General features: G+C 47.0%; 1 protein-coding gene across 2 annotated transcripts in view; it reads left to right on the top strand.

Annotated features, from left to right (window-relative positions):
* Positions 1-23,409, top strand: part of LOC147619778 (mitogen-activated protein kinase 4b-like) — a 132,025-nt gene that overhangs the window by 81,151 nt on the left and 27,465 nt on the right. The window contains exon 3 of one of the 2 annotated variants that reach the window (XM_086825617.1): positions 8,359-8,496. The exons of the other annotated variant lie outside the window; for it this stretch is intronic. Coding sequence (XP_086681743.1) covers positions 8,359-8,496 — 138 coding nt within the window. The remainder of the gene's footprint in view (positions 1-8,358; positions 8,497-23,409) is intronic. 2 annotated transcript variants of the gene reach the window in all.

Below are 23,409 nucleotides of genomic sequence, written 5' to 3' on the forward strand. Positions count from 1 at the left end.
TCTTTACCCACTCAATGGTACAAGAAGCTATCCGCCGCCTACAGCATGGACGGGCCACCGACCATATGGGCATGCAGGGTGAGCATATGCAGTAGATTCTTTGGCTCCTTTTCTTGCACACCTGTTTAACAGGGCACTAGCAGAGGGTTTACCTGCGGAGTGGACGATGCACACCATTGTGCCGATTCACAAAACAGGGGATATGCTCGATCCGAGCAACTTCAGGACGGTTATGGTTGGCCACGTGCTGGCCAAACTCTATGGTGCAGTGTTGGAGCAAGAGCTTAGCTTATATGCTGAGCGAGCAGGTTTACGCTCATCAGGGCAGGCAGGCTTCAGGAGAGCTTTCTCTACCACTGACCATGTATTCACTTTGAGATGTATAATTGATCAGGCTAGAGTGAGGAAGAAAAAGCTCTATTGCTGCTTTGTGGATTTTCGCAAGGCATTTGACACAGTACCACAAGAGAGGCTCTTTCAGCGCCTGCAGTCTCTTGGCATACGAGCAGATATGACATGGGGCATCTATGCATTATATGAGCAGGTTTTTGGGCGAGTCAGATGTCCAGGAGGTATGTCCGAGACTATTGCTAGCACCATTGGTGTGAAGCAAGGATGCCCACTTTCCCCCACGCTATTTGGGTTATACATTGATGAGGTGGCTAACTTCATTACACGGGGAGGCGGAGATGGAGTTGATTTAGCAGGTATCTCAGTACATATTTTGCTTTATGCTGATGATATTGTATTAGTGTCTGAGTCTCCAGGAGGTCTACAGCAGCATCTACATGCACTCCATGAGTTCTGCACACAGAGGGGTCTTACTGTGAACCTTGGGAAAACCAAGGTTATGGTCTTTCATACATCGAGAGAGGGCACGAGTCAGCTGACATTCACTCTTGTAGGACGCCAGGTGGAGGTGGTGACATCATACGTGTTCCTAGGGGTTACCCTCTCTGCAGCAGCCACACGCTTCACCATGGGTTCAGCAGCCAGAGCTAGATTGACATGGGGATATGCAGCATTGGCTATGCTAGAGAGACAGTGCCACCAGGCACATTTTTAGGAGCCCCGGACGAAGGGGTGGCTACTTGACACATTAGTCACACCGGCATTGATGTATGGAGCAACGGTAGGGGCGCCAGGCCTTGCTACCCATTGGTGGACACAGATAGAGAGACCACAGGCCCTCATGATGGCACGCATGATACGCAGCAAACCATCAGTACCTCATGACATTATCGGAGCAGAGTTTGCTGCGCATCCTATGATGGTAGAGGCCATATTTCAGACTATATGCCTGCTAGACAGATTCAGAGAGATGCCACTGGACAGATTGTCATACAGAGCTTTTGAGGCATCTAGACAGTTGGCTGAGGTTGGAGACAGAGGATCATGGTATGCACAGGTCACACATTGGTTCTCACAGCATGGCCTAGACATGGATCATCTACCACCATTCCAGTATGACAGGGATGCATCACATATCCGTCTCTCTCATAGTGAGAGGAACAGAGTATTGAGACAGGACCTATGGCAGCTCTATACACGAGAGACATGGATATCGCCTACAGAGCCTCTTCCACCGAAGATGCTATACTACAGAGATCACTTCATGAGTATCACTGATGATGGATTTATAGAGAGGCCTAGATACATGGAGGGCTTTTTACCACACGGCTCCGGAGTGGCTATTGGTCAGCTTAGAGTTTCATCACATCGATTGGAGATTGAGACTGGCAGAGCAGCACGGATCCCCCGAGAGGAGAGGGTATGCAGATTGTGCAGAGAGGAGGTGGAGAGTGAGGAGCATTATGTATGCAGATGCAGAGCATATACAGCCATCAGAGAGAGATATCCCATTTTATTCAGAGAGCCACATTCCCTACGCCAGATCTTTGAGGCAGCAGACCAGCGCATACTGGGGAGATTCATTCTAGACATACAGCGTCACAGAGAGACATCATTACAGGCTCAGAAAGCTCCAGAGGGGGGAGGACAGACACAGATTACTACATTTTTTCAGAGATCCATCCCACTCCCAGCCCCTACATGGCAGGGAATTACTCTCCAGAGAGCAGAGACACTCAGAGTCCGCAGGAGACAGAGGACACCTGGCTTTTGGACACCACGCCTATACCAGAGAGAGATGACAGAGATCAGAGATCAGTTTCACAGAGAGGGTGCGGAGCGACTGGCTCGCTTTAGAGCACACCCAGGCATGTTCTTCAGGGAAATGTGGACACCCCCTTCATTGATGTATACCATTTTATACCCCCAGTATGGTACAGGATGGAGCTAGCTAGGTTGCATATTATGATTGTATACTCCATGCATATAGCTTTGCATTCTCCTAGTAGTAGAGCTCCATCCCCTCCCCCACTCATTGTACTTATTGCACACCCAGATTCAGCTTTTTAGTTCAGTACTTTTTCATTTTGTTGGGATGACAGAGGATACCCCATACAGGTACACCGATTTGTCTCATAGGCCGAGTTGGGTCTTTTGGAAGACGTTAATAAAATCTTTCTTTCTTTCTTTCTTTCTATCTTCTCTCTCTCTATGTTTCTATCTCTTGGATACGTGGTGGGATCTGTCACAGCACGCCCCGCTGGGCTTACAGTTACATGAAGCTGCCTTTCGGTGCATGTTAGAGGTTGCTATTGCCCAAACCCTATTGTTTATGTGTTGCCTAATCAGGAATTAGCTTTGGATCAGCCATGTCCATGTGTGTGCACATGACATCCCCTCCTGCTAAACTTGATGATGGGATTCCAACCTTTGACCTTGGATGATTGTCATCATCCCTTTGTCTCCACATGGACTTCCAAATTTTCATCCTTTCCTTCCTGGCAACCTTTTCAGTGAAAACATGCCTTGTCTCTGATTCCACTCCAAATCTGATGTTGAGATCTATGCATCTGTTCCACTTTGTACCCTTGCCTTCTTGTTTAATCCTTGAACAGAAACATGAATCCTTCTTCTTGAAACTGATCATGGCACCCTTGGCTCCACCCTTGGATGATCATCATCCCTTGGAGTTGCTCCATAAAGCCTTCCTTGGCAGCTCTGAATGGCTACCAACTCTTATGAAACCCCTCCCTTGGGCTTTGCTTGACACCAATCAGCTTCTAGGGGTCTTGACACATGCTGAGTTACTTTCCTTGGACTTGTGCACTACTTCTGGGACACCACCAACATAGCTGAGCTTGATGCTTTGATACCACTGTTGCATTGTCACCACACCACTGAAAGATCAAGACACAGGCGATGGTTTCATCCATGCGCTATGTAGTAAGGGCAGGTAGGACATGGGCAACGACAATATCTCAGAATCGGCCTGAAGCTCTGATACCTATGTTACATGCGCGGAAATTGTGTCTTCTTTCAGCCCTAAGTACTGTATAGGAACTCTTGATGCAACAACAACCAACATAGAGAGAGAGAGATGGCTGTGTATTTAGTATATATTCATATGGTACAAAAAGGTGTATAAGTCTAGTACAATTCTATGGCCTTTGGCCTACCCAAAAAGGAGACTAAATGACCTTTCTAAGACTCTCTATGACCTGACTCCTTGAGGGAGTGAGATGATTAACAATGAACAATGTTGTGCTTTTTTATAGGCCCTTGACTCCTTGAGGGAGTGAGATGATTAACAATGAACAATGTTGTGCCTTTTTATAGGCCCTTGGCAGCCAGGCCATCTAGCCAACTGTTGCCAGCCAGCTCCAGTGGACACCAAAACACATAAAACTACCGACCTGAGGTATACGTGTTGCAATGCCTGGCCAACCTGATCCTAGGCCATGAAGCTGCCTGCTGGCGCCTATTCGAGGCTCCTACTGCCCGAATCCTATTGTTTATCTGTTGCCTAATCAGGTGTTATCTTTGGATCGGCCATGTCCATGTGTGTGCACATGACATTCACGCATGATCAGAAGTAAGCCATCGGTGTCCCATGACATAATATGTGTGGAGTCTGGGGAGCTCCACTGCTCACATATGCTCTCTTCCAGACCATTACTTACATGATGGTCACATATGCTCTCTTCGAGACCATTACTTACATTCATCATGTATACTTTCTAGACAGAGATTATCTCCCTTGGCTAGCACTAGAGTGGAAGGACACAGAAGCCAGTCATGACTGGGGAATATCCCTGTCGGCTGCAACATTTTATGGATTTATTTGTCCAGTAGCTGGCCGACTGCAGGTTGGCCAGTCCATGGGATATTCCAAAGGCTATAAGGCTTTTATGTGCTCATCGTTTTCAGTATTCAGCCCTTTGCTTGGCTGGGTCATAGGACTAGGTCTAGATTAGGGTTAACACGTTTTTATGGAAGTCAGCCCAAGACTGTTGTACCTTTTTGTACATATATGAATATACTGAATACTCAGCTCTCTCTCTCTCTCTCTCTCTCTCTCTCTCTTCTGCATGCGTTTTGCATTAATGGTGTTTAGGGCTGAAAGAAGACTCCCAGAGCTTCCTCATGTAACATTTATGCAGCTGAATCATGAGAGGGAGGGACATGCCAGACTGCCTTCCATCTCGCAGAGAAGATGGCTGCCAGCCTTACCACCACAAGTATGGTACCGGGAGGTAGTTGAATGGTTCATGGATTGTAGATGGATCGTCTCCCCCCATTTCAGTACAGCCTATATTCTCCGCACCTCGACCTCTCACGACAATCAACCAAATCATCCGGTTAGATCTACTCAGCCTACACATATGCCAGACCTGGGTGTCATCATCAGAGATCGGAACGAAACTAAGTTCTATAGAGCATTTTTTTAGACTTACCAGGGATGGATTCTTTGAGATCCCGAGGTACATGCAGATCCACATGTTACATGCTATGCGCATCGTGACTGGTCTCAGCTCAGAGTATCCTCCCACCGCCTCCGAGGAGAGGCTGGGAGAACCAAGAACATCCCACTAGAGGAGCAAATATGCAGAGTATGCACCGGGGAAGTAGAGGACGAGGCCCACTATAAGTAAGGCTACCTGGAAGAGCATAGAGAGGCTAGAGGTGATGATGTTGTCACGCATGATCAGAAGCAAGCCATCGGTGCCACATAAGGTGCAGAGTTTGGGATGGCCCCACTGGTTATAGACACCATCTTCTGGATCATCACCTATATCCAGCATGTATATACACTCGAGAGGGATTGCCTCCTGAGTCCTGAGGCTAGCACTAGAATCTTCTATGCAGTTACATTAGGTGAGGGAGAGGGAGCTGTTTTGGCTGGCTGAACCACCCTCCTCCTCATAAGCACCATCACCATCATTATCCTTGCCAGCATGGTACTTGGAGGTAGTTGAGTGTTTTGATGCACATGGCCTCCAGACGGATCGTCTCCCCCCTTTTCAGTACAGTGTGGACTCTCCATTCTTGGACCTCTCATCAACTGGATTATCTGGTTCGACCACCCTCCTCATCAGCACTATCACCATCATTATCCCCGCTAGCATGGTACTCCGAGGTAGTTGAGTGGTTTGATGCACACAGCCTCCCCTCTTTTCAGTATAGTCTGAACTCTCCATTCATGGACCTCTCAGGGCAAGAGGTCATCCGGATTATCCGGTTGGATCCACTAGGGTTTCACATACATCGGATATGGGTGTCTCCTTCCTGGGAGCTTGGCGCGATTGCACTACATGCTGAGCTGCCTGGTCTATCAGATATGGGGGAGATTCCATTGCCTCTTCCGAGGGGTTTGGTCCACTTGCATGGGTCATGCAGTATGATGATCAGAGATGCCTGGGCATGTATGTGCTGGAGCTCAGATGTCATAGGGATGTAGTACTGAGCCAGCATATGGAAAGGGCAGACCTGACATGATACTTCTTAGAGGGCCATTACAGATTTCTTTATTCTACATGCATGACTCGGTATACCAATGGTATCATTGTATCACTCATGGTCTCATAGACACTTGAGGTATTTTGTAGACGCTAGTACTACTTTCTTTCTCCCTCGCTAGTGACTTTGTCAATTGTAGTTTTTTGTTTTAGTAGTTACTCTATCGATTGTAGTTTCTTGTTTCTTTGTACTTTTTGCAAAGCTTTCTCCAGTATTTTTCTTGCTTTTGTTTATTTGTTGTTAAATAAGTGCAATAATCATCTCAATGTGTAAGTTTGGATATATTTGAATCTTATGAAGGTACATACATACATGTATGTGTATGAGTAAGGACGATCTTCATGCAGATCGCTAGCAGACACGTCAGGTGGTGTAAGATGGGGCTTTGCCAGGGTTGCTTGCATGTTGAACATGGTTACTTTGCAAGCGAAGGAAGAACATGTATCAGCTTGACACAATATGCTTCGAGCATGGGAGCAGGGGCAAGAGGCAGTGCAAACCAAGAGAATGTATTAGCGATTCAAATAGTGGAAACAGGCTAAGAAGGTGCTGGAAAGACATCTCCACATTCCACATAAGTAAGGGGCTGGGCCGAGGCACGGGGCTGTAAAATCGACCTTAAAAGGGTTTTTTTAATAGGTGGAAAGTCAGGAAAGGGTACTTTTGCTGACTAGCACCCAATGCAACACTCTTTCCAACTAAAATTTCAAGAGGAACTAGCCGATCTGGCTGTCTAGCCACCTTCAAAAGCTCCCCCTCTCTGAGATCCATCCTTCAACATGATGTAGCAAGTAGAGGTTTGCTGGGCTCAACTCCAGTCGAGAGTATGGTGAGGAATTCACCAGTAGATCGAACCCTTTTTTACCCTTGCTCCTATAAGAGAAGAAAATACTTGGCAATGGAAAGGTTTTGGGGGTTGGAGATGGTGGGGTTTGCAGTGTACATTTACTCACCCCACTTGAGCGCTTGGCAAGGGGAAAAGAGGGGGGTATGATTACGGTAAAATATTGAACTCAGCTAGTGTGTGATGTGTACGTTCTCTCAACCTACTTTGTGTGTTATTATTATTGCCATTTTAAAGGATTGTAAACTCCTTGCTTTAGTTATGCTTCCATTGCAACTATATGACACCAATAAGCCTCTATTGCATGATGGTGTGGGGTTTTAGACCAAGGAATCCAATAGTACAATATGGTAGATGTATTATTTCCTATATATGACACATTATAGCCAAGATGTGAACTCTCAACAACAAAGGTGCAGAGCGACCTGATAGATAGGCAATCCACTCTCTATAAACGAAAGGAGGGAGAAGTGGCACTTGGGCTTGACTATGATGTGCCTATAGCAGCAGGCATGGTGTGGGGTTTTAGACCAAGGAATCCAATAGTACAATATGGTAGAGGTATTATTTCCTATATATGACACATTATAGCCAAGATGTGAACTCTCAACAACGAAGGCATAGAGCGACGTGATAGATAGGCAATCCACTCTCTGTAAACGAAAGGAGGGAGAAGTGGCACTTGGGCCTGACTATGATGTGCCTATAGCAGCAGGCATGGGGCATATCCGTGTCTATCTGGAAACACATTGGCCATGATCACCTAAAAAAGACTCCGATTTGCCATCTTTCAGCATCATCTTTCACCGAACTACTGGGCTTGCATGATGACTTTCATTCTTTGGAGGCGCTTTGCTTTCAATCATGCTTTGACATGCTATGGTCTTGGACTCCCTTCGCGGGTACTGGTGAGTCCAATGCTTGTATACAATTCTGGCTTTGCTTTTTGATCACACAGGTTTTTCTAGCTGTCAGCAATTATAGTTAGGAGTCCACGCTTTCACAAGTAGAAAGGACGTTGTGTGGTGTTCATGGATCTAGGTGAATAACGATGCTGCTCTGCTTACACATTTCAAGTATTGTCTACTTGGTGAAACATGAATGGGATTCCATAACATGTCCTGGATGATCATGCAGAGGTGTATTGGTTAAAATGTTGCAGAGACAACATGCTATGCATCTCAATTTGTTCCCTTCTGAAAACTCTTCATGGGTAGATGATATTCATGGCTACAGAGAGGAGGTTCTTTTTGCTTCCATGCATGCGCCAGGTTTCCTAGTGGTCCATTTGACCTCATGCTCATATACATGGTTCTCCTGCAAAGCTAGCTTTGTTTTGTCAATACATATACATAGCGATGTTTTCCATTATGTTTTTACATGTCAAGATTCAGGGTCTGATTTAAATTATGGGTTGAATATTCCTGTGGTGGGTTTTTATAAAGATATAAATAACTCTCTCTCTCTCTCTCTCTCACACACACACACACACACACACACACACACACACACACACACGCACACTCACACTCGCATGCACACGTGCATGCATGAACGAGTGCACAAAAAAGAACAGCCAATAGGCTGCTTTAAGCTGAGGAAACTACCTGTAAACACAAGGGTTTGACAAGTTTGTCGTCATGCAGATAATTGCTATTAGGGACATTATCCAGCCACCCAAGAGGGATCACTTCAATGATGTCTACATTGTTTATGAGCTCATGGACACAGATCTTCATCAAATCATTAGATCAAATCAGTCACTGACAGAGGACCACTGTCAGGTGTGGCTTGTATTTACCCTTCTATATTTGTGACTACATGTAGTTGTGTTGGAAGAAAAGCATAATACCTTTGGAGCTTACCATGTCTGGTGCTTTAGGCTGATATTTATACATGAATATTGAAAGACTCAATGGAGTCATCACTGAAAGTTTCTTTTTTACCCCATTGACAGAGGCTTTTTGCAAGAAACAAAATTTCTGTACTTTTAAAATGTAGGTGAAATCCATTATTTCAATCATATACAATGGCAAGGGCTGATCAACTTGCCATAAGCTAGACAGGTCATGATCTACCAGTGATGAGAGAAATGGAAATGTGGTTGAAGCTGACCAAACTAGACTGGCCCAATCAAATGGGGCAGACTTATATGGTAAGGCTGCGTTGGAGCAGCCAAGGGTTGTGTGACCTCGACCAATAGGTTTTGAAATGTGATCTCACTCTGTGCTTGTAAACCATCCACTAGAATTGCGTGGGTGTTTCTTACGGGTGCTTCTCCCAGAGCTCTCACAAAACATCCATGATTTTTTCTCCAAAAAGTTTCTAGCACAATCTTACGAAAGCTGAAACTCTTATACCCATGTTACATGTGTAGCGGAAGATCATTGATTGGACATGCTCAAGATGCAATTAGCTTAATGAGAGTACTGAAAGATGAAGAGAGAATGAGAGACAAGCACCCGATTAGATCCCAATCCATTCACTTAAGGGCCCCCACCTTGCGGTGTATTCCCTTGTATTGTAAGATTATAACTGGTTACAAAGTAGTGTTACCGCAATGTTGTGTAGACCTCTATGAAAGTGCGTCGGCAAATTTTCATTCTAATTTTTGGCGACTTTGCTCACTGGATTACTCGTTTATGCTGGGGCCAATGGCCTCGTGAGTTTGGAAGTCTCAACACCAACTTCTCTGCAGATTTGGGTAACTCCTGGGATGATCTCTGCCCTTGGAGACTTGTTCTGCTGTTGTACTTCAGCACTTCAGAGATGAGGAATGACAAGGACCATAGTCGGTCAGTCTTACACACCTATGACTTGAAAAATAGGGCAACAGAACATGAAAAATAGGTAATATTTAGTGATTTTCTGGCAGACCTTGGACCCGACCTTTTGGCCACCTGCCATGTGTTAAAGGTGGCTACCCACTGCTGCCCAGCCTGCCCGGAAACCAGCACTTCCTTCCTGATGTGAAAACACATCAGTAGTAGGTCCTTTACTGCCTGGAAAAGGTGATTCAGCCCTGTCATAGTCTTGTGGTCCTAGACTTGATGCCTGTGCGTGGTGCCGGCTCTTTGGCCTAACAAGCTGCCTGGACCGTTGTACCATGAATAATCCAAGTGGTTTTAAATGTGTGCGGGACAACACACTGAATGGCACAACCTATGACCTAACCTGGTGGCAACTGGTGACTTGCCTTGGACTAGGGATCACAACATGCTACTTGATTGTGTCTACTCTGTACAAGTGTGTTGGTGTGGCGTGTAGACTGTATGTCATGGTAATGATATGTGAACTCAGCTAGGACCAGGCTGGGGCACTTTAGGAGCCCGCTCCCCCCCCCCCCCCCCCCCCCCCCCCCCCGCCGCGCGGCCCCGATCGTTTGAACACCCCCTTATCCACATTCTACGGTTTATTTATCTTTTATATTTGGTACAGACTTTATAATCAAGCAATCTACATCGAGTTGTGTCCTCTCTTTCCTCTCACGCTTCTCTGTATCTCCACGACTGTGTGTCTGTGGTGTGCATTGCTGCTGCCTCCCCGACCCCAACATTTGGTATCAGAGCTGTCAAGGTTCTAGCCTCCTGCCCCTAAGCTCCACCTCTGTTCGTAGCATGCCGTACCCTTCGGGAACCCTACCTTGTGTGCCGTCTCCAGCAGCCCTGCTGTCCGTGCTCGTCTTCGCTGTCCGTGCTCGTCTTCGTGTCCGCCACTTTACCGCCCACCTCCATCGCTACTCCGCCCTTGATCCAATGTCTTTGGTGCCCATCGATTCACCTCCGCCCCGCTCTGCCTGAGGCACTGCCTTCTCCGCTTTGCAGGCGCACGCGCTCTTTCATGGGTAGCTGCACCTGCACCTGCACCTGCACCTCTGTTCGCCCTAGACCTTCGGCGCTCTCGCTCCTGCACGCTCTCCTTGCCGCCGATCTTTTGCATCGACATTGATCTCCTACACCACTTGCATCTGCTACTTCGTGGTCAGCCTCGCTCAGACATTTTCTATCAGATAATTTTCTTTGCTCCCTACACTCTGTTATTCTCAATACATTTAGGACTCCATATGGGTGCCGAGATGGTTGTTGGATACATTACGTGATAGCAGAATGGCGGCTCCTTTGCCTAGTAGGACAAGTGCATGTTCTCACTATGCATCTTCTTATGTTGTGGATCATGCTCTTATTGGCAATTCATGCAATAAAGAGGAACATATTTCCTTTGAGGAAGCACATGAAGATGATCATTGGATGCATGCCATGCAGGATGACTCAATCCTTAAGAATGACGCTTGGGATTTGGCTGATTTGTCTCATAGCAAGAAATCCATTTATACAAAGTGGGTTTACAAGCTAAAGAGAAAGGTAGATGGTAGTGTTGATTGTTACAAGGCTAGGCTTGTTGCAAAGGGTTATACCCATCAAAAGGGCATTGACTATGATAAAACCTTTACTCCCACGTCACGTATGATTACCATCAAGTATATCATCTCATTGGCAACACACCATGATTGGCATGTACATCAGTTGGATATCAAGGCTGCCTTCTTGAATGGTGATTTACATGACGAGGTATATGTATCTCAACCTCGTGGTTTTCAAAAGGGATAGGAGAGTATGTAGGCTACTTTGTATAGCCTTAAGCAGGCTCCTAGAGCATGGTATGAGAAGATTGATGCATACTTCATTGCACGTGGCAATAGTCCACGTGAAAGTACCCTCTATATCAAGAAGACTAAAGAGGAATTTTTGGTCATCGTTCCATACGTGGATGACATCCTATTCAGTGGCCTTGATGATGAGAAGATGTCAGCCATTTCTTCAGCGTGATGATGGTATTGTCATGTTGCAGTCGCAGTATATATAGAAGGTGTTGAAGAGGTTTAATCTTGAAGACTATAAGCCTGTTGCTACACTAGTAGAGATAGGTACTAGACTTAGTCTCCAGGATCGAGGTGACCCCTTTGATAACATGTTGTATCAGCAGGCTGTTGATGTCTGATTTACTTATGCAATTCAATGCCAAGCATTCAGTTTGGGGTCTCCTAATGAAGCAAATTTATGTGCAGCTCTCGTACCAAGCATTGGTAGGCTGTCAAGCGGGTCTGTTACTTTCAAGACATCCAATACCTTGGATTGTTCTACCCCACCGGGGCGCCGGGGGGGGGGGGGGGGGGGAGTCTTAATTACACGCCTTCAGTGATCCCGATTGGAGTGGATATTACAAAACTAGAGTGCCCACTAGTGGCTTTTGCTTCCGTTTTATGGTTGATTTGGGTGTTGGACAGTCATCCTTTTCTACCATATTCACTGACAGTCAGAGCACATTGGTAGTCGCAAGGAACCATGTGTTCCATGCTCGCACTAAGCACATGAGGTGCATTATCATTATGTCAGGGAGATATTGGGAAAAATCAAGTGAGACCTATATTAGGGGGTGCCATTTAAATGTCCCCCCAAAAAGCTTAGAAATAAAAGCCTTGTAATAATGAGCCTAAAAGAGGGGAATTCAAGAAATGTAAAAGTGAATATGAGGTGAAGGAATCCATGCCTATCTTTTTTAGCAGTGCAGTTAGCGGAGGAGCTATCTGAGCATACCGTGATATAAAGATATGGTACCACCTTGAGAATCTTCTGACTGCCTTGAGTGTCTTAGGCTGTAGTCAGTCTATTACTGCTCGGACTTTGACAGGGTCAACAAATATCTCGTCAACGGGCTCTAACCTGAGTACTAGCTGCCCCGGCCTCTCAATGGGAGGTCGTGGGTTCAAGCCTACTTGACGACATCTCCCTTCAATAACTACTCTTGCAAAAAAAAGAAAAAAAAATTCTCATTCTTGGAAACAACAAAACCTAGATATTCTACTTGGTGTGTGAAAAATGTACACTTATTCTTTTTGGCAAAGAGTTTGTGTTTTCTTATAATCTCTCAAACCTTTCGCACATGTGTCTTACAGTCACCAATAGTCTTTGAATACACCAAAATATCATTAAAGAAAACTAGGACATAATCATCCAATTACTCTTTGAAAACTTGCTGCATGAGGCGGTTGAAGGTAGCAAGTGCATTAGTACCCGAATGGCTCTTTGATCCCTAAACTTCCATGCTTTTTGAGTTGCATCTTCAGTCTCGGGCATCTTCTCTTCTCCTTCAATGGAAGGCCATAGGCCCTCCCTCATGAAACGAAATTTTAGTTTAGTCTGCCAGGTATGAAAACTTTCCCCATTAAACTTGTCAATGAACATGTGGGTAGCCGTGATATGCTATGAAGCTAGGAAGGTCGTAGCATAGGAGAGTTTCCATTGCCAACGTCTAATCCCTTACACAAAATTCCCCTGAAAAGTCAGGGTTTCTATAAATTAGGGTTTTTTTCTAAAATTAGGGTTTCCAAGCAAAAGGGTTTTGAGAAATGATGCTCTTGCATGCTATAGCAACACTTTAGTGCTTGATTTGTACCTTCAATTTTTATAAATGATGGACGAGTCAGGGTTAATTGCTTGATTAAGTAGAAAATTAAAAAAGCCCCCAAGCTGATTTTACTTTCGTGTGTAATGGTAGCTTTCTGATTTGTTGCTGAAGTAGCTCTTAAAGATATGGTGTGAGCCCTATTGAAAACACAGTGCTAGGGTTGCAGCTATGGAGGGTCAAAGATGACAGCCTTTGCTATTGTGTTGGAGTCAACAGTGAGATAGAGAGAGGAAGAGACAAGCTAGAGACAAAATGAGAGATTTAGCACAACTCAAATGATGTGATTATATTAGATCAATTCTTTAATGGAAGTACAAGAACTTTATAGGCCAAAAGTTTCTTCTCTTGACATCACTTGTTATATTATGTCACACAAATATCTAGATATAATTGGGACCCCTCGAAGAGGTGGTTCACACATAAACATTTAAGTTAGTGTTTACTCCTTTTTAGAGGATGTTCACAACACACACATACACTACCACATATTTATCCAAGCTTAGAAGCCTTTCACACACACCACTTTGCCACAACCTTACAATTTCACATATTCCAACACCCCCCTCAATTGTGAGTTGGGGCACACATACATAGACATAGGCAAGACCTTGATTCCAACAAGCCCGCTTGTCAAGCTGTTGCAAGAAGGAGACACTGTTAGTTGCCTAGCTCAAGCAGCCAAACTAGCCGCTGTGCACATGCTATCCCCGCCAGGCCATAGAAGCCAAGAAGAACTTCGCCCAGCCATGTTCCAATGCCATAGCCATATTTTAGTACAAGCCACCATAGCTTGTGCACCAAGCAGATAACCCTAGGCCATAATTCAGCAGTTGGTATCAGAGCATTGGCATCAACTATCTCCAACCACATTCTACTGCCACTTCCTCCACTCTGCACACGTGCCTCAGCTGCTCGCCCCCACAGCTGAAGCAACCAAACTGTCCGCTGTGCACACGCTACCCCCACGTTGCAGCCGTCACCACAAGCTGTAGAGCCGACACCAGGCTGTAGAAGCCAAGAAGAACTTCGCCCAGCCATGCTGCCCCGACTATGAGCCTAGTCTATGCTGTGCACACTGCACTCAGCTCCCACACCAGCTCTCACAAGTGCAGATTATTCAGCGGCACCTTCCCTCCAAGGTGCAACATAATGCTGCTCACTAAGATAGGAAGCGGCAAGAGAATGTGGTCGGAGATAGTTGATGCCAATGCTCTGATACCAACTGTTGAATTATGGCCCAGGGTCAGCTGTTTGGTGCACAAGCTATGGTGGCTTGTATTGAAACATGACTGTGACATTGGAGCAGAGTGTAGCAGGGCTGGCTGCCCGGCACACTACGTGGTGGCTCTTCTTTAGACAGTATGTCCGGAGTCCTCGACGCTCACGGCACAATACAGAAGACACTATGCGGCAGAACACAGCACAAGGAGAGACGAGACTGTGGAAGAAACTAGAACACTTGCACTACTTACAGAACACTGATACATGTCCTTCACCGTACCGTAGTAGTTAGGAAACGCGTTTCCTACAGGGAAAGAAACTTGGAAACGTTTCCTTTTAGGAAATACGTTTTTGTCAAGCAAATTTTTTGACATTTTTTTTTTGCCCCAAATCTAACGTCGAAATCTATGCGACTCTTTTGATAAAGTTTTTTATGTAGTGTCATGTATGTTTTTTTTTTGTTGCATGGAATGATGGATGATTGGATAATGGATCATGGACAGTGGACCATGGTCTATGAATCATGATCATTTGACATTGATGATGGATGATTATATGGTTTTTGTTATTTGTGATTCGAAGACTGTAGGCTTCAAATTGATGTTTCCATGTATTCTATGCATTATTTGGGCTGATTTTACGAAACCCGTTTGAAACGTGTTTGAAACTTTTAGGAAATCCGTTTCAAACAACCCCCTAACTACTATGCACCGTACCGTGCACACTCAACAGAGGTCACAGTGAAGAGGACGACACAGCACAAGCTGATGATAGAACAAGGGTACAGAGTGGTATGAAGGATGGGCATGAGGATGTCCTCCAAGTGAGATAAGGCTGCCGGATAGGATGTCCTCGAAGGTGGGACGAGGGCCATATATGCTTGAGGTTGAGTCGGCGGCATCTCCTATCCTTGGTGGATGCCGTGGGTGGCAGCGTAGCCTTTGGTGGAATCTCCTATCTCTGGTGATGAGGTGGAGTGTCAGTCGGTGGAGATGCGGTAGAATGCCAGCCGGTGCCATTGGAGCCTTCAACGCACCTCCTTGTGTCCGTTGTAGTGGTGCATCTCCACCTAATGATCCAATGCTGGGGGCCTCCGTTGACTCATTGCCACAGTCACTGCCACATCACATTGCGGTGGATGGTCCGTTGAAGTGGACGGTCCGGTGTGGTGGATGGTCCACCATGTGGGCACCCTTGGTGGCTACAGGTTGCCCACCACTAGAGTGCTCACTGTCCTCAGTGAGGAAGATAAAAGGAAGGTGCCTAGAGGGTTACATATGGAAAGTATGCAAGATGCAGACATGCAGATCACATTATGCGTATTACAATGATGAAAGAGTGCAGAGCACTAATTACATTATGATGAAAAGCGTGCAGACAAAAATAACATCATAAAATGTGGTATATACAACTGAAGTGTCTGTCATGAAAAAATATATCTTAATATTGTCGGAAGTAGTGCTAGAGACGCCAGAAGAAGTGCTAGCATCAGCCGATGAAAAAGTGGGGGGACCGGTGAAAAGGAACTGGAGAGGGCGGAGAGAAGCTCGGAGGGTATCCAACTCGGTAGCTTGGTCTCGTAAAGAGACCATCTCCCGATTCTACTGCTCCACGAGCTCACGCAAGACAACCACTTCATCAGTGCTGTGGGAAGATGAAGAGCGGAGGTGGGTGAGCTCGGACTTTGTATCTTGCAAGCGCCGCTCTAATGTGGAGACCGAAGTGTGAAGACTGCTTATGGTATCTGCAGCATGGCGGGTGGGATCTTGCTGACAGCTGCGATCCCTAGATAGCTCAAAGATATAATCGGTGAGATATGCCGAGTAGATGCAAACATCTGCCGAGAGGGTGTCAAGACCCCGAACGATGTGGCGAGCTCGACGGGGATGTGGCACAGAGAGCTGCCCTGGGGGGTCGGGAAATGGAAGGCATGGAAGATCGCCCACGGAAATGTCAGGAGCACTGTAGGAGAATGGTGAATCAGGAAGCTCGATGCGCTCCGTGTCCTCCTCTCAATTGATGCGAAGGATCACCTCATGTGGGGCTCCGAGAGTGGGGGCACGCAGTGATGGCCCGCCAGAGGCGATCTTGGAGGCGGCGGCATGGATGGTGGCAGTCACCATCGAGGGTGTTGCCTGAGCTGAAGGAGCATAAAATGTGGAGCCAGGAAAATCCACCGATGGAGAAGTTGAGATGGTGGAGAGGGTGGGAGCAGCCACTGCTGGTGAAGATGGAATGGTGGAGAGGTTGGGAGCAATGGTTGGCGGAGATGGGATGGTGGTGAGGGTGGAAGCAGCGGTTGGCGAAGATGGGATGATGGAGAGGGTGGAAGCAGCGACTGCTATGACCCTGTGTTTTTCTCTTGACATTATGCAAGTGTATACGGGGACATGGTGGACAATGTGAATGGCATCAATTTGGGGCAATAGCTTCATGGACAGATTGGTACAGCTATCGGGGTCAAAAAGGACTCCTAGGAATTAATAAAGGTCCTTTTCATATCCCATGGGGACAAAGGGTTGGAGGGGACAAAGGATTCAAAGGTTATAATAAGCTTTAAAAACAAATGACTCCCTTGGATGGAAATTGTGGCCCTTGGAGGCCTTGGTTATGCTATTTTTTGGGGAGACCCTTTTTATGGGGAAGTTGGGTTGCAGCATGGAGGTGGCTTTTCCTGGCGGATAGGGCACGCGTGAGTTTTTTTTTCTCAAGGGAGCGCTGGCAGGCTGAAGCGGCAGCACGTGCTCTCTCTCTCTCTCTCTCTCGCTTGGCACACGGGTAGGCTGGACTGCAGGCGCATAGGGCTGAACTCATGCTGTCCACGCTTTTTGGAGAGAGGTCGGCTACAGCAGAACTGCAGGAGTGCTTTCTCTTTGGAAGGACTGGCGGGCTGGCCAGCAGGAATCGCAGGGCTGAACAGCACGCTTCTAGATTCCCTCTCTCTGGTGGAAGGCAGCTGCAGGACTGCTCTCTCTCTCTCTCTCTCTCTCTCTCTCTCTTAATTGTGGAAGGCGCCGCATGACTCCTGCTCTCTCTCTCTCTCTCTCTCTCTCTCTCTCTCTCTCGATTGGCTGCACGTGGGCTGGTTGCACGAGGCACAAGAGGCTGAACAGCACATTTTTGGGTTCTCTCTCTCTCTCTCTCTCTCTCTCTCTCTCTCTCCTTCTTGGCACAGTTGCGTGTGCAGGACTGTAGGAGGGCAGAAACGCAGGATTGAGCAGGAAACGCACAGTCGTGTGGGCTTTTCACTCTCTCTTGGAAGGAGGCCTAGGGCTTCTTTGAGACTGTTTATGGGCTGTTTTGGTTGGCTGCAAGTACAGGGTCACTTGGGTGTGTTTCTTGGCATGGAAGTGATGCAAGCTCGCATGGGTGCATGTTCAATGTGAAAGAGTCTTTTGATGTGAACAATAGCTGGAATTGTTTGTGGATGCTAAGTGAACAAGAAGCCATGGTGTAGGGTCTTTGCAGGCTTCAAGAGTTCTACTCTGACGGTTGAGTTTCCAGCCTTATTGTAATCAAAGCTCTTATAATCAATTAAAGAAATACCGCAAGGGGCGCCATCGGTTTTGGGCCAATCGTTGTTCGTGTACTCTTTGCAAGAGCACTGTAGCTCCCCCTGTTTGTTTTCCTTTTCTAGGTGTTGAAGTGTTTTGTGTGCAAGTTTGTTTTGCACTGCCCTTTGGTTTTACGGAAAGGTGCGAAGGAATGAGGCACACATGGACGCATCAGGGGGTGGCAAAGGTGGAAAAGAAGAGAGACCTTGCAAACCCAAAGTGGCGAGCTGAGGAGAGGGGGGTCCGCCAGGATGGAAGGAGAGTAAGGGAGTTGGGTGAAAGCAACAAGGGGGAGTGAAAAGCGGGGGGTCAAGAGAGGGGTGACCGCCTAGGGTCGAGATCAACAAGGGAAGTCAAAAAGCAGGTGGGGCCGAAGCTAACGTAGGAGGGGGTGTGTTGAGATGATGCGAAAAAGGAAAACAAAAGGGGTTGAGGGTGGCCGCATGAAGGGAGGAAGCCGTGCATGGAGGTAAGGTTGCCACGTCCTTGATAGTGAGAGGACGTGGTAAGGAAAACAAAAGGGGTTGAGGGTGGCCGCATGAAGGGAGGAAGCCGTGCATGGAGGTAAGGTTGCCACGTCCTTGATAGTGAGAGGTGAGAGGACGTCCGTGAGTGAGGATGTTCCGGGGTGGAGGACGGCTGTCTTTTGAGGACGTCCGGGAGTGAGGGTCCCCTTGGCTAGGATGTCCCGTGGTTGAGGAAGTCCCGTGGTTGAGGAAGTCCGTAGTTGAGGATGGCCCGGGGTGAGAATGGCCGAAGTTGAGAACGTCCCAATTGGAGAAAGGCCCAATGATGAGGACAACCCGAGGTGAGGATGTCCCAAGTTGAGGAAGATCCGAGGTTGAGGACGTCCCAAGTTGAGGATGTCCCGAGAGGGAGGATATCCCAAGTTGAGGAAGGCCCGAAGATGAGGACTTCCCAATTAGAGGATGGCCCAAGGTTGAGGATGTCCCGAGAGGGAGGATATCCCAAGTTGAGGATGGCCCGAGGTTGAGAACGTCCCAAGTTGAGGAAAGTCTGAGGTTGAGGACGTCCCGAGTTGAGGAAGGTCCGAGGTTGAGGATGTCCCGAGTTGAGGAAGGTCCGAGGTTGAGAACGTCCCAAGTTGAGGAAGGTTCGAGGTTGAGGACGTCCCAAGTTGAGGATGTCCCGAGGTTGAGGACATCCCAAGTTGAGGAAGGTCCGAGGTTGAGGATGTCCCAAGGTTGAAGCAGACCGTCTAGAGGACCTCCCAAAATGGGAGCGGAAGGGCGTGTAGGTGCAGGAATGAGGTTGAGCGACTAACCAAAGGGGGTGTGAATGAACTAGAGTTTTTTTTTTATAATATATTTTGGAAGGGTTGAGCTATGGGGAAGAAGAGGCGGCAAGGGGGGTTGCTGGGCGATGAGCTTTGATTCTAGAGTCGGGGGAAGAAGTTAACCGTCCAAGGTGCAGAGTTGCAGTGCGAGGAAGTATTTGGTAAACAAAGTATGGTCCCTCCCAAGCCAGGATGAGCTTCTTTACCCGTTTCAAGTAACGGGCTTGGTACACCAAGACCAGTTGGCCATGCCGCATGAGATGGTGGTCATTCCACGCTTTCCTATGTTTTGTTCCACCGCCAAAGTTTGGCTAGCCAGTGCCTAGGTTTCGTCCAAAATGGTCAAGCGAAGCACTGATGCACTGTCGGTGGTGTCCTCTTGGCGGAAGGTGCATACCCAGTAGGACCCTTGGTTGAATTCGAAGGGTAAAACGGCCTCAAGCTGTGAACCAGTTGAAAGGGGCTATGCCATGTAGTGGCTTTGAAGGTGGTTCGGTAAGCCCAGAAGGTGCCGAGAAGGGCCTCTGACCAGTGACTGGGATGTTGATGGCACATCTTGCGGAGTAAGTGACACAGCACCTTATTGGTGCTTTGCTTGCCCATTGGCCCAAGGGTAATAAGCACATGACTTATGGTGGAAGATCTTATAGTTGCTCAGTAAGGTGGTGATGATTTCATTGACAAAATGGGAACCTCTGTCACTTGTGATTTCCAAGGGGCAAACAAAGTGGGCCAAGATGTGCTCATATAAGAAACGAGCCACTGTGTTGGCCGTGCAATCCATGGTGGCCTGAGCCTCTGCCCACTTGGTCATGTAATTGGTGGCGACAAGAATGTATTTGCATCTGCTAGGACGTGCCACTAGATCAATGGGTTCTACGAAATCAAGACCCCATTTCTCAAATGGAGAGAAAGCTAGGGAAATCTGAAGGGGTCGGTGGTTTTGACGGGTGGATTTTGGCCCGCACCTTTGGCAAGTGTCACAAGATTTTGGATAGAATCTTTGAACATGGTGGGCCACCATAGGCCATGTTGGAACAAAAGGCCGCTCGAGATGTGGCCAAGATAGTGACCACCACCAGGGCCGGAGTGTGCATCTTCGACTAGGTGTGGCACTTCATGAGGACTGACGCACCTGCGTAAAACACCATCATGACCAGTCTTGTAGAGTTGGCCATCTATGATTTGGAAGGGGACGGCTTTTCACCAGAAGTTGGTGCTTGTCCTTGGGACTAGCACCCACTGGAAAGTGTCTTGTAGAGAGCAAAGCAAGGATATCCCCATACCAATCCAAAGTAGCATGAACTTTGAAAAGAACACTATCAGCAAGGTCATCCTCAATACCTGTTGTTGCAAGCTCCCCTGTGTCGATATGGGAAAGGTGGTCCGCCATGACATGATCTTTGCTTGGTCGGAGGAGGATCTCAAAGTCGAATTCTTGGAAGAGCAACAGCCACCGCCAAACCCGACCAGCCACCTGTGGTTATTGAGAAGGTACTTTAGGGCATGGTGGTCCAAGATGACAATGAAGTGGAACCCAAGAGATAGTGACGGAACTTCTGGCAAGCATACACAATAGCCAAGCCTTCCCTCTCAGTGGTAGTGTAGTTCTCTTCAGCGAGTGTGAGGAGGTGGCTAGCATAATAGATGGGTCTGTCCATCTTGTATTTCTCACCGGGCAGTGAGACTGGCATCTGTATGGACATGGAATATTATCATCCAGTCGGTTTGGCCACCCGAATGGTTCACTCTTGCTTTCACACTATGTACATATTGGATTGGTGTCCATGGCTTATGGAATGTGCCTATGCATGTGATTGACAAGTGTCATGCTGTATAGTTGGATGTGATATTCCGCTGGGACTTGACGTTATCATGCCCGGAATATCTGGAGGACTTGGCTTTCCGCTGGGACTTGTGCCTTTGTGTACATGCCCGGAAACGCCTGGAGGATTGGCTTTCCACTGGGTCTGGTATCGCATATACTTGCCTGGAAACGCCTGGTCTTATATGGTTTCATGAACAGAAATCGCTCATGCTAATGCTGCATTGCATAGCATCTTTATGTGCTTGCCTGAAAATGAAATTGCATGCTGTTTTCATGCCTGCATGACCTATGTGTAGTTCCGGGCTAGGGGAAGCCCGCCCGTGAACCGTGCGTGTGAAACTGTCTGCTGACACGGTTGTGTGGCATGTGAACAGGTGGTAAGTATTACCCAATCTAGGCTCAAATAGCCCTTAGGACTTAGCCAATATTTATAAGTGAGTGCGTTCCCACTTCATTAAAGTTTGGGCGACCAAAAGTCACTTATAAATTATGACCGCTTCCAAGTTCACACTCACTAAAGTCCGGAGGCGGACAAGACTCCATGTTTAGGACCTGATCCTCCCCTTTTACTCATAAATGGGCATCTCCCCATGTCCCTTCACCTGATTGGACCCCAGTTCACTTACTTATTAAGAGAAAATTCGTGTTTTCTCTTCATGAGGATTTTTGGTGGAGACTGAAAACTCTGTTTTTCCACCATTTCTCTCCATTTCCAAGCTCTCCATAGCCATACTCAACTTGCTAGGGTGTTTTCCAAGCTTCCAAGAGTGTTTCCAAGTGCTAATCACTCTCCTACTCACTCCCAATGACTGAAATTCAGCAAAACAGCTCTCCTTTTTGCTGTAATTTTTGGTCTTTTTGCTGAAAACCCTAATTTCAGCCTTCCTTTCTCAAGTTGAACCATAGGGGAAGCTTTCCCAGGGTTCCCTTCATCCTCTTGAAGACTTTTGTCGTAAAGGATTGCGGCAAATCGAAGATGTCAACACCTCTAAAGCTTCCAACGCGAAGGCTTCCGCTTGCAACAACTTCTATGAAGACTGGTAAGCTAATTGGACAATGTGTTGTCATTACTTATTCAGTAGAAGGGTAGGACTCCTTGTTTAGCCGCCCTGTGTAGTATTTCTCTTGTCCTATGTGCTCTTGAAGATGTTGCTGGTAGAACATAGAGCCAATGGTAGAGAATATGGACACTGAAGTCGGGCTGGGCATCAAGGCAACTCCTTGGTGACCTACATCGACATACTATTGTTTTCTAAATGCTGAATTTCATATGCATTGGCATGGAGGATTTGGCAATGGATGCCCGTGAAGCTATGTATTGAATTTCTCCAATAGTAATACAGTTTACTCAAGGGAGGGGTCGGCCGTTCCGGCTCATTGTGTGTCTCTTGTCAATTCAGCAATTTACTTCTTGTATTTGAGCAAGTGTCCTTCAAATCTTAGTGTATTTAAGTGTATTGGTTAGCATTGTGTTCAACCAAGTTACATTGGTATCAGAGCATAGGGTTCTCTTTCACTTCTATCGTGAGAGACGATCACCGTGAACACTAGCTATCTCTATACTTAGAACATTATGGACAGCCATACAATGAATGTTGGAGATGCTAATACAAGAGGCAGGGATAATGAAATGCATGCCTCCAATGCTTTACAGGATGAGCAAACTCATGTGGTGCACAATAGGGAACATGAATATGTGGGACAGCCGTCCCGTGGCAAAGAGAAGATGCAAGAAGAAGAGTCCATAGTCTTGAGGGTTGAACTTACTCGTATGCAGGCTCTTCTCCATGCACAACAAGAAGAATTGAATCTCTATCGCCGCGAGGATCCATTGGTACATGATCGTTTGAAGGCCAAGAAAGCTGAATCTCAGGAGGACGGGGGCCGAGTTTTGAGCTGACCAGATCAGTCCGTCAGGGGTGTCCTCTCGCCCCTTTCCTTTTTCTCTTCTTTGCGGAGGCTATGAGTATGTATTTGACGGCAGAAGAGGTTGGTTTGAGAGGACTGCAGCTCCCAGTCCGGGGGGAGGACCTGCTTGATGCTGAGTTTGCAGACGACACGGGCTTATTTTTGCATGGCCATGAGGCCAATCTTATTCGGGCTGAGCAGTCGCTCCAGGTTTTTAGTGCAGCTTCGGGAGCATTGATCAATTGGCGCAAGACAGTGGCCTTTTGGATCAGTAGTGCTCCCACTCCGGCATGGAGCCCGGACCCCGGTTTCAGATGGATTCCTCCAGGCACAGCAGTGCGGTATTTGGGATGCCAGATTGGCCTAGATTTGTCACCTGAGCAGCAGATTGCCCCGCTTCTTCTGAGCATTCGGAAGAAGCTAT

This window comes from Cibotium barometz, chromosome 32 (genome assembly GCF_041138505.1).
Source record: "Cibotium barometz isolate CiBa-2024 chromosome 32, ASM4113850v1, whole genome shotgun sequence".
NCBI lineage: Eukaryota > Viridiplantae > Streptophyta > Polypodiopsida > Cyatheales > Cibotiaceae > Cibotium > Cibotium barometz.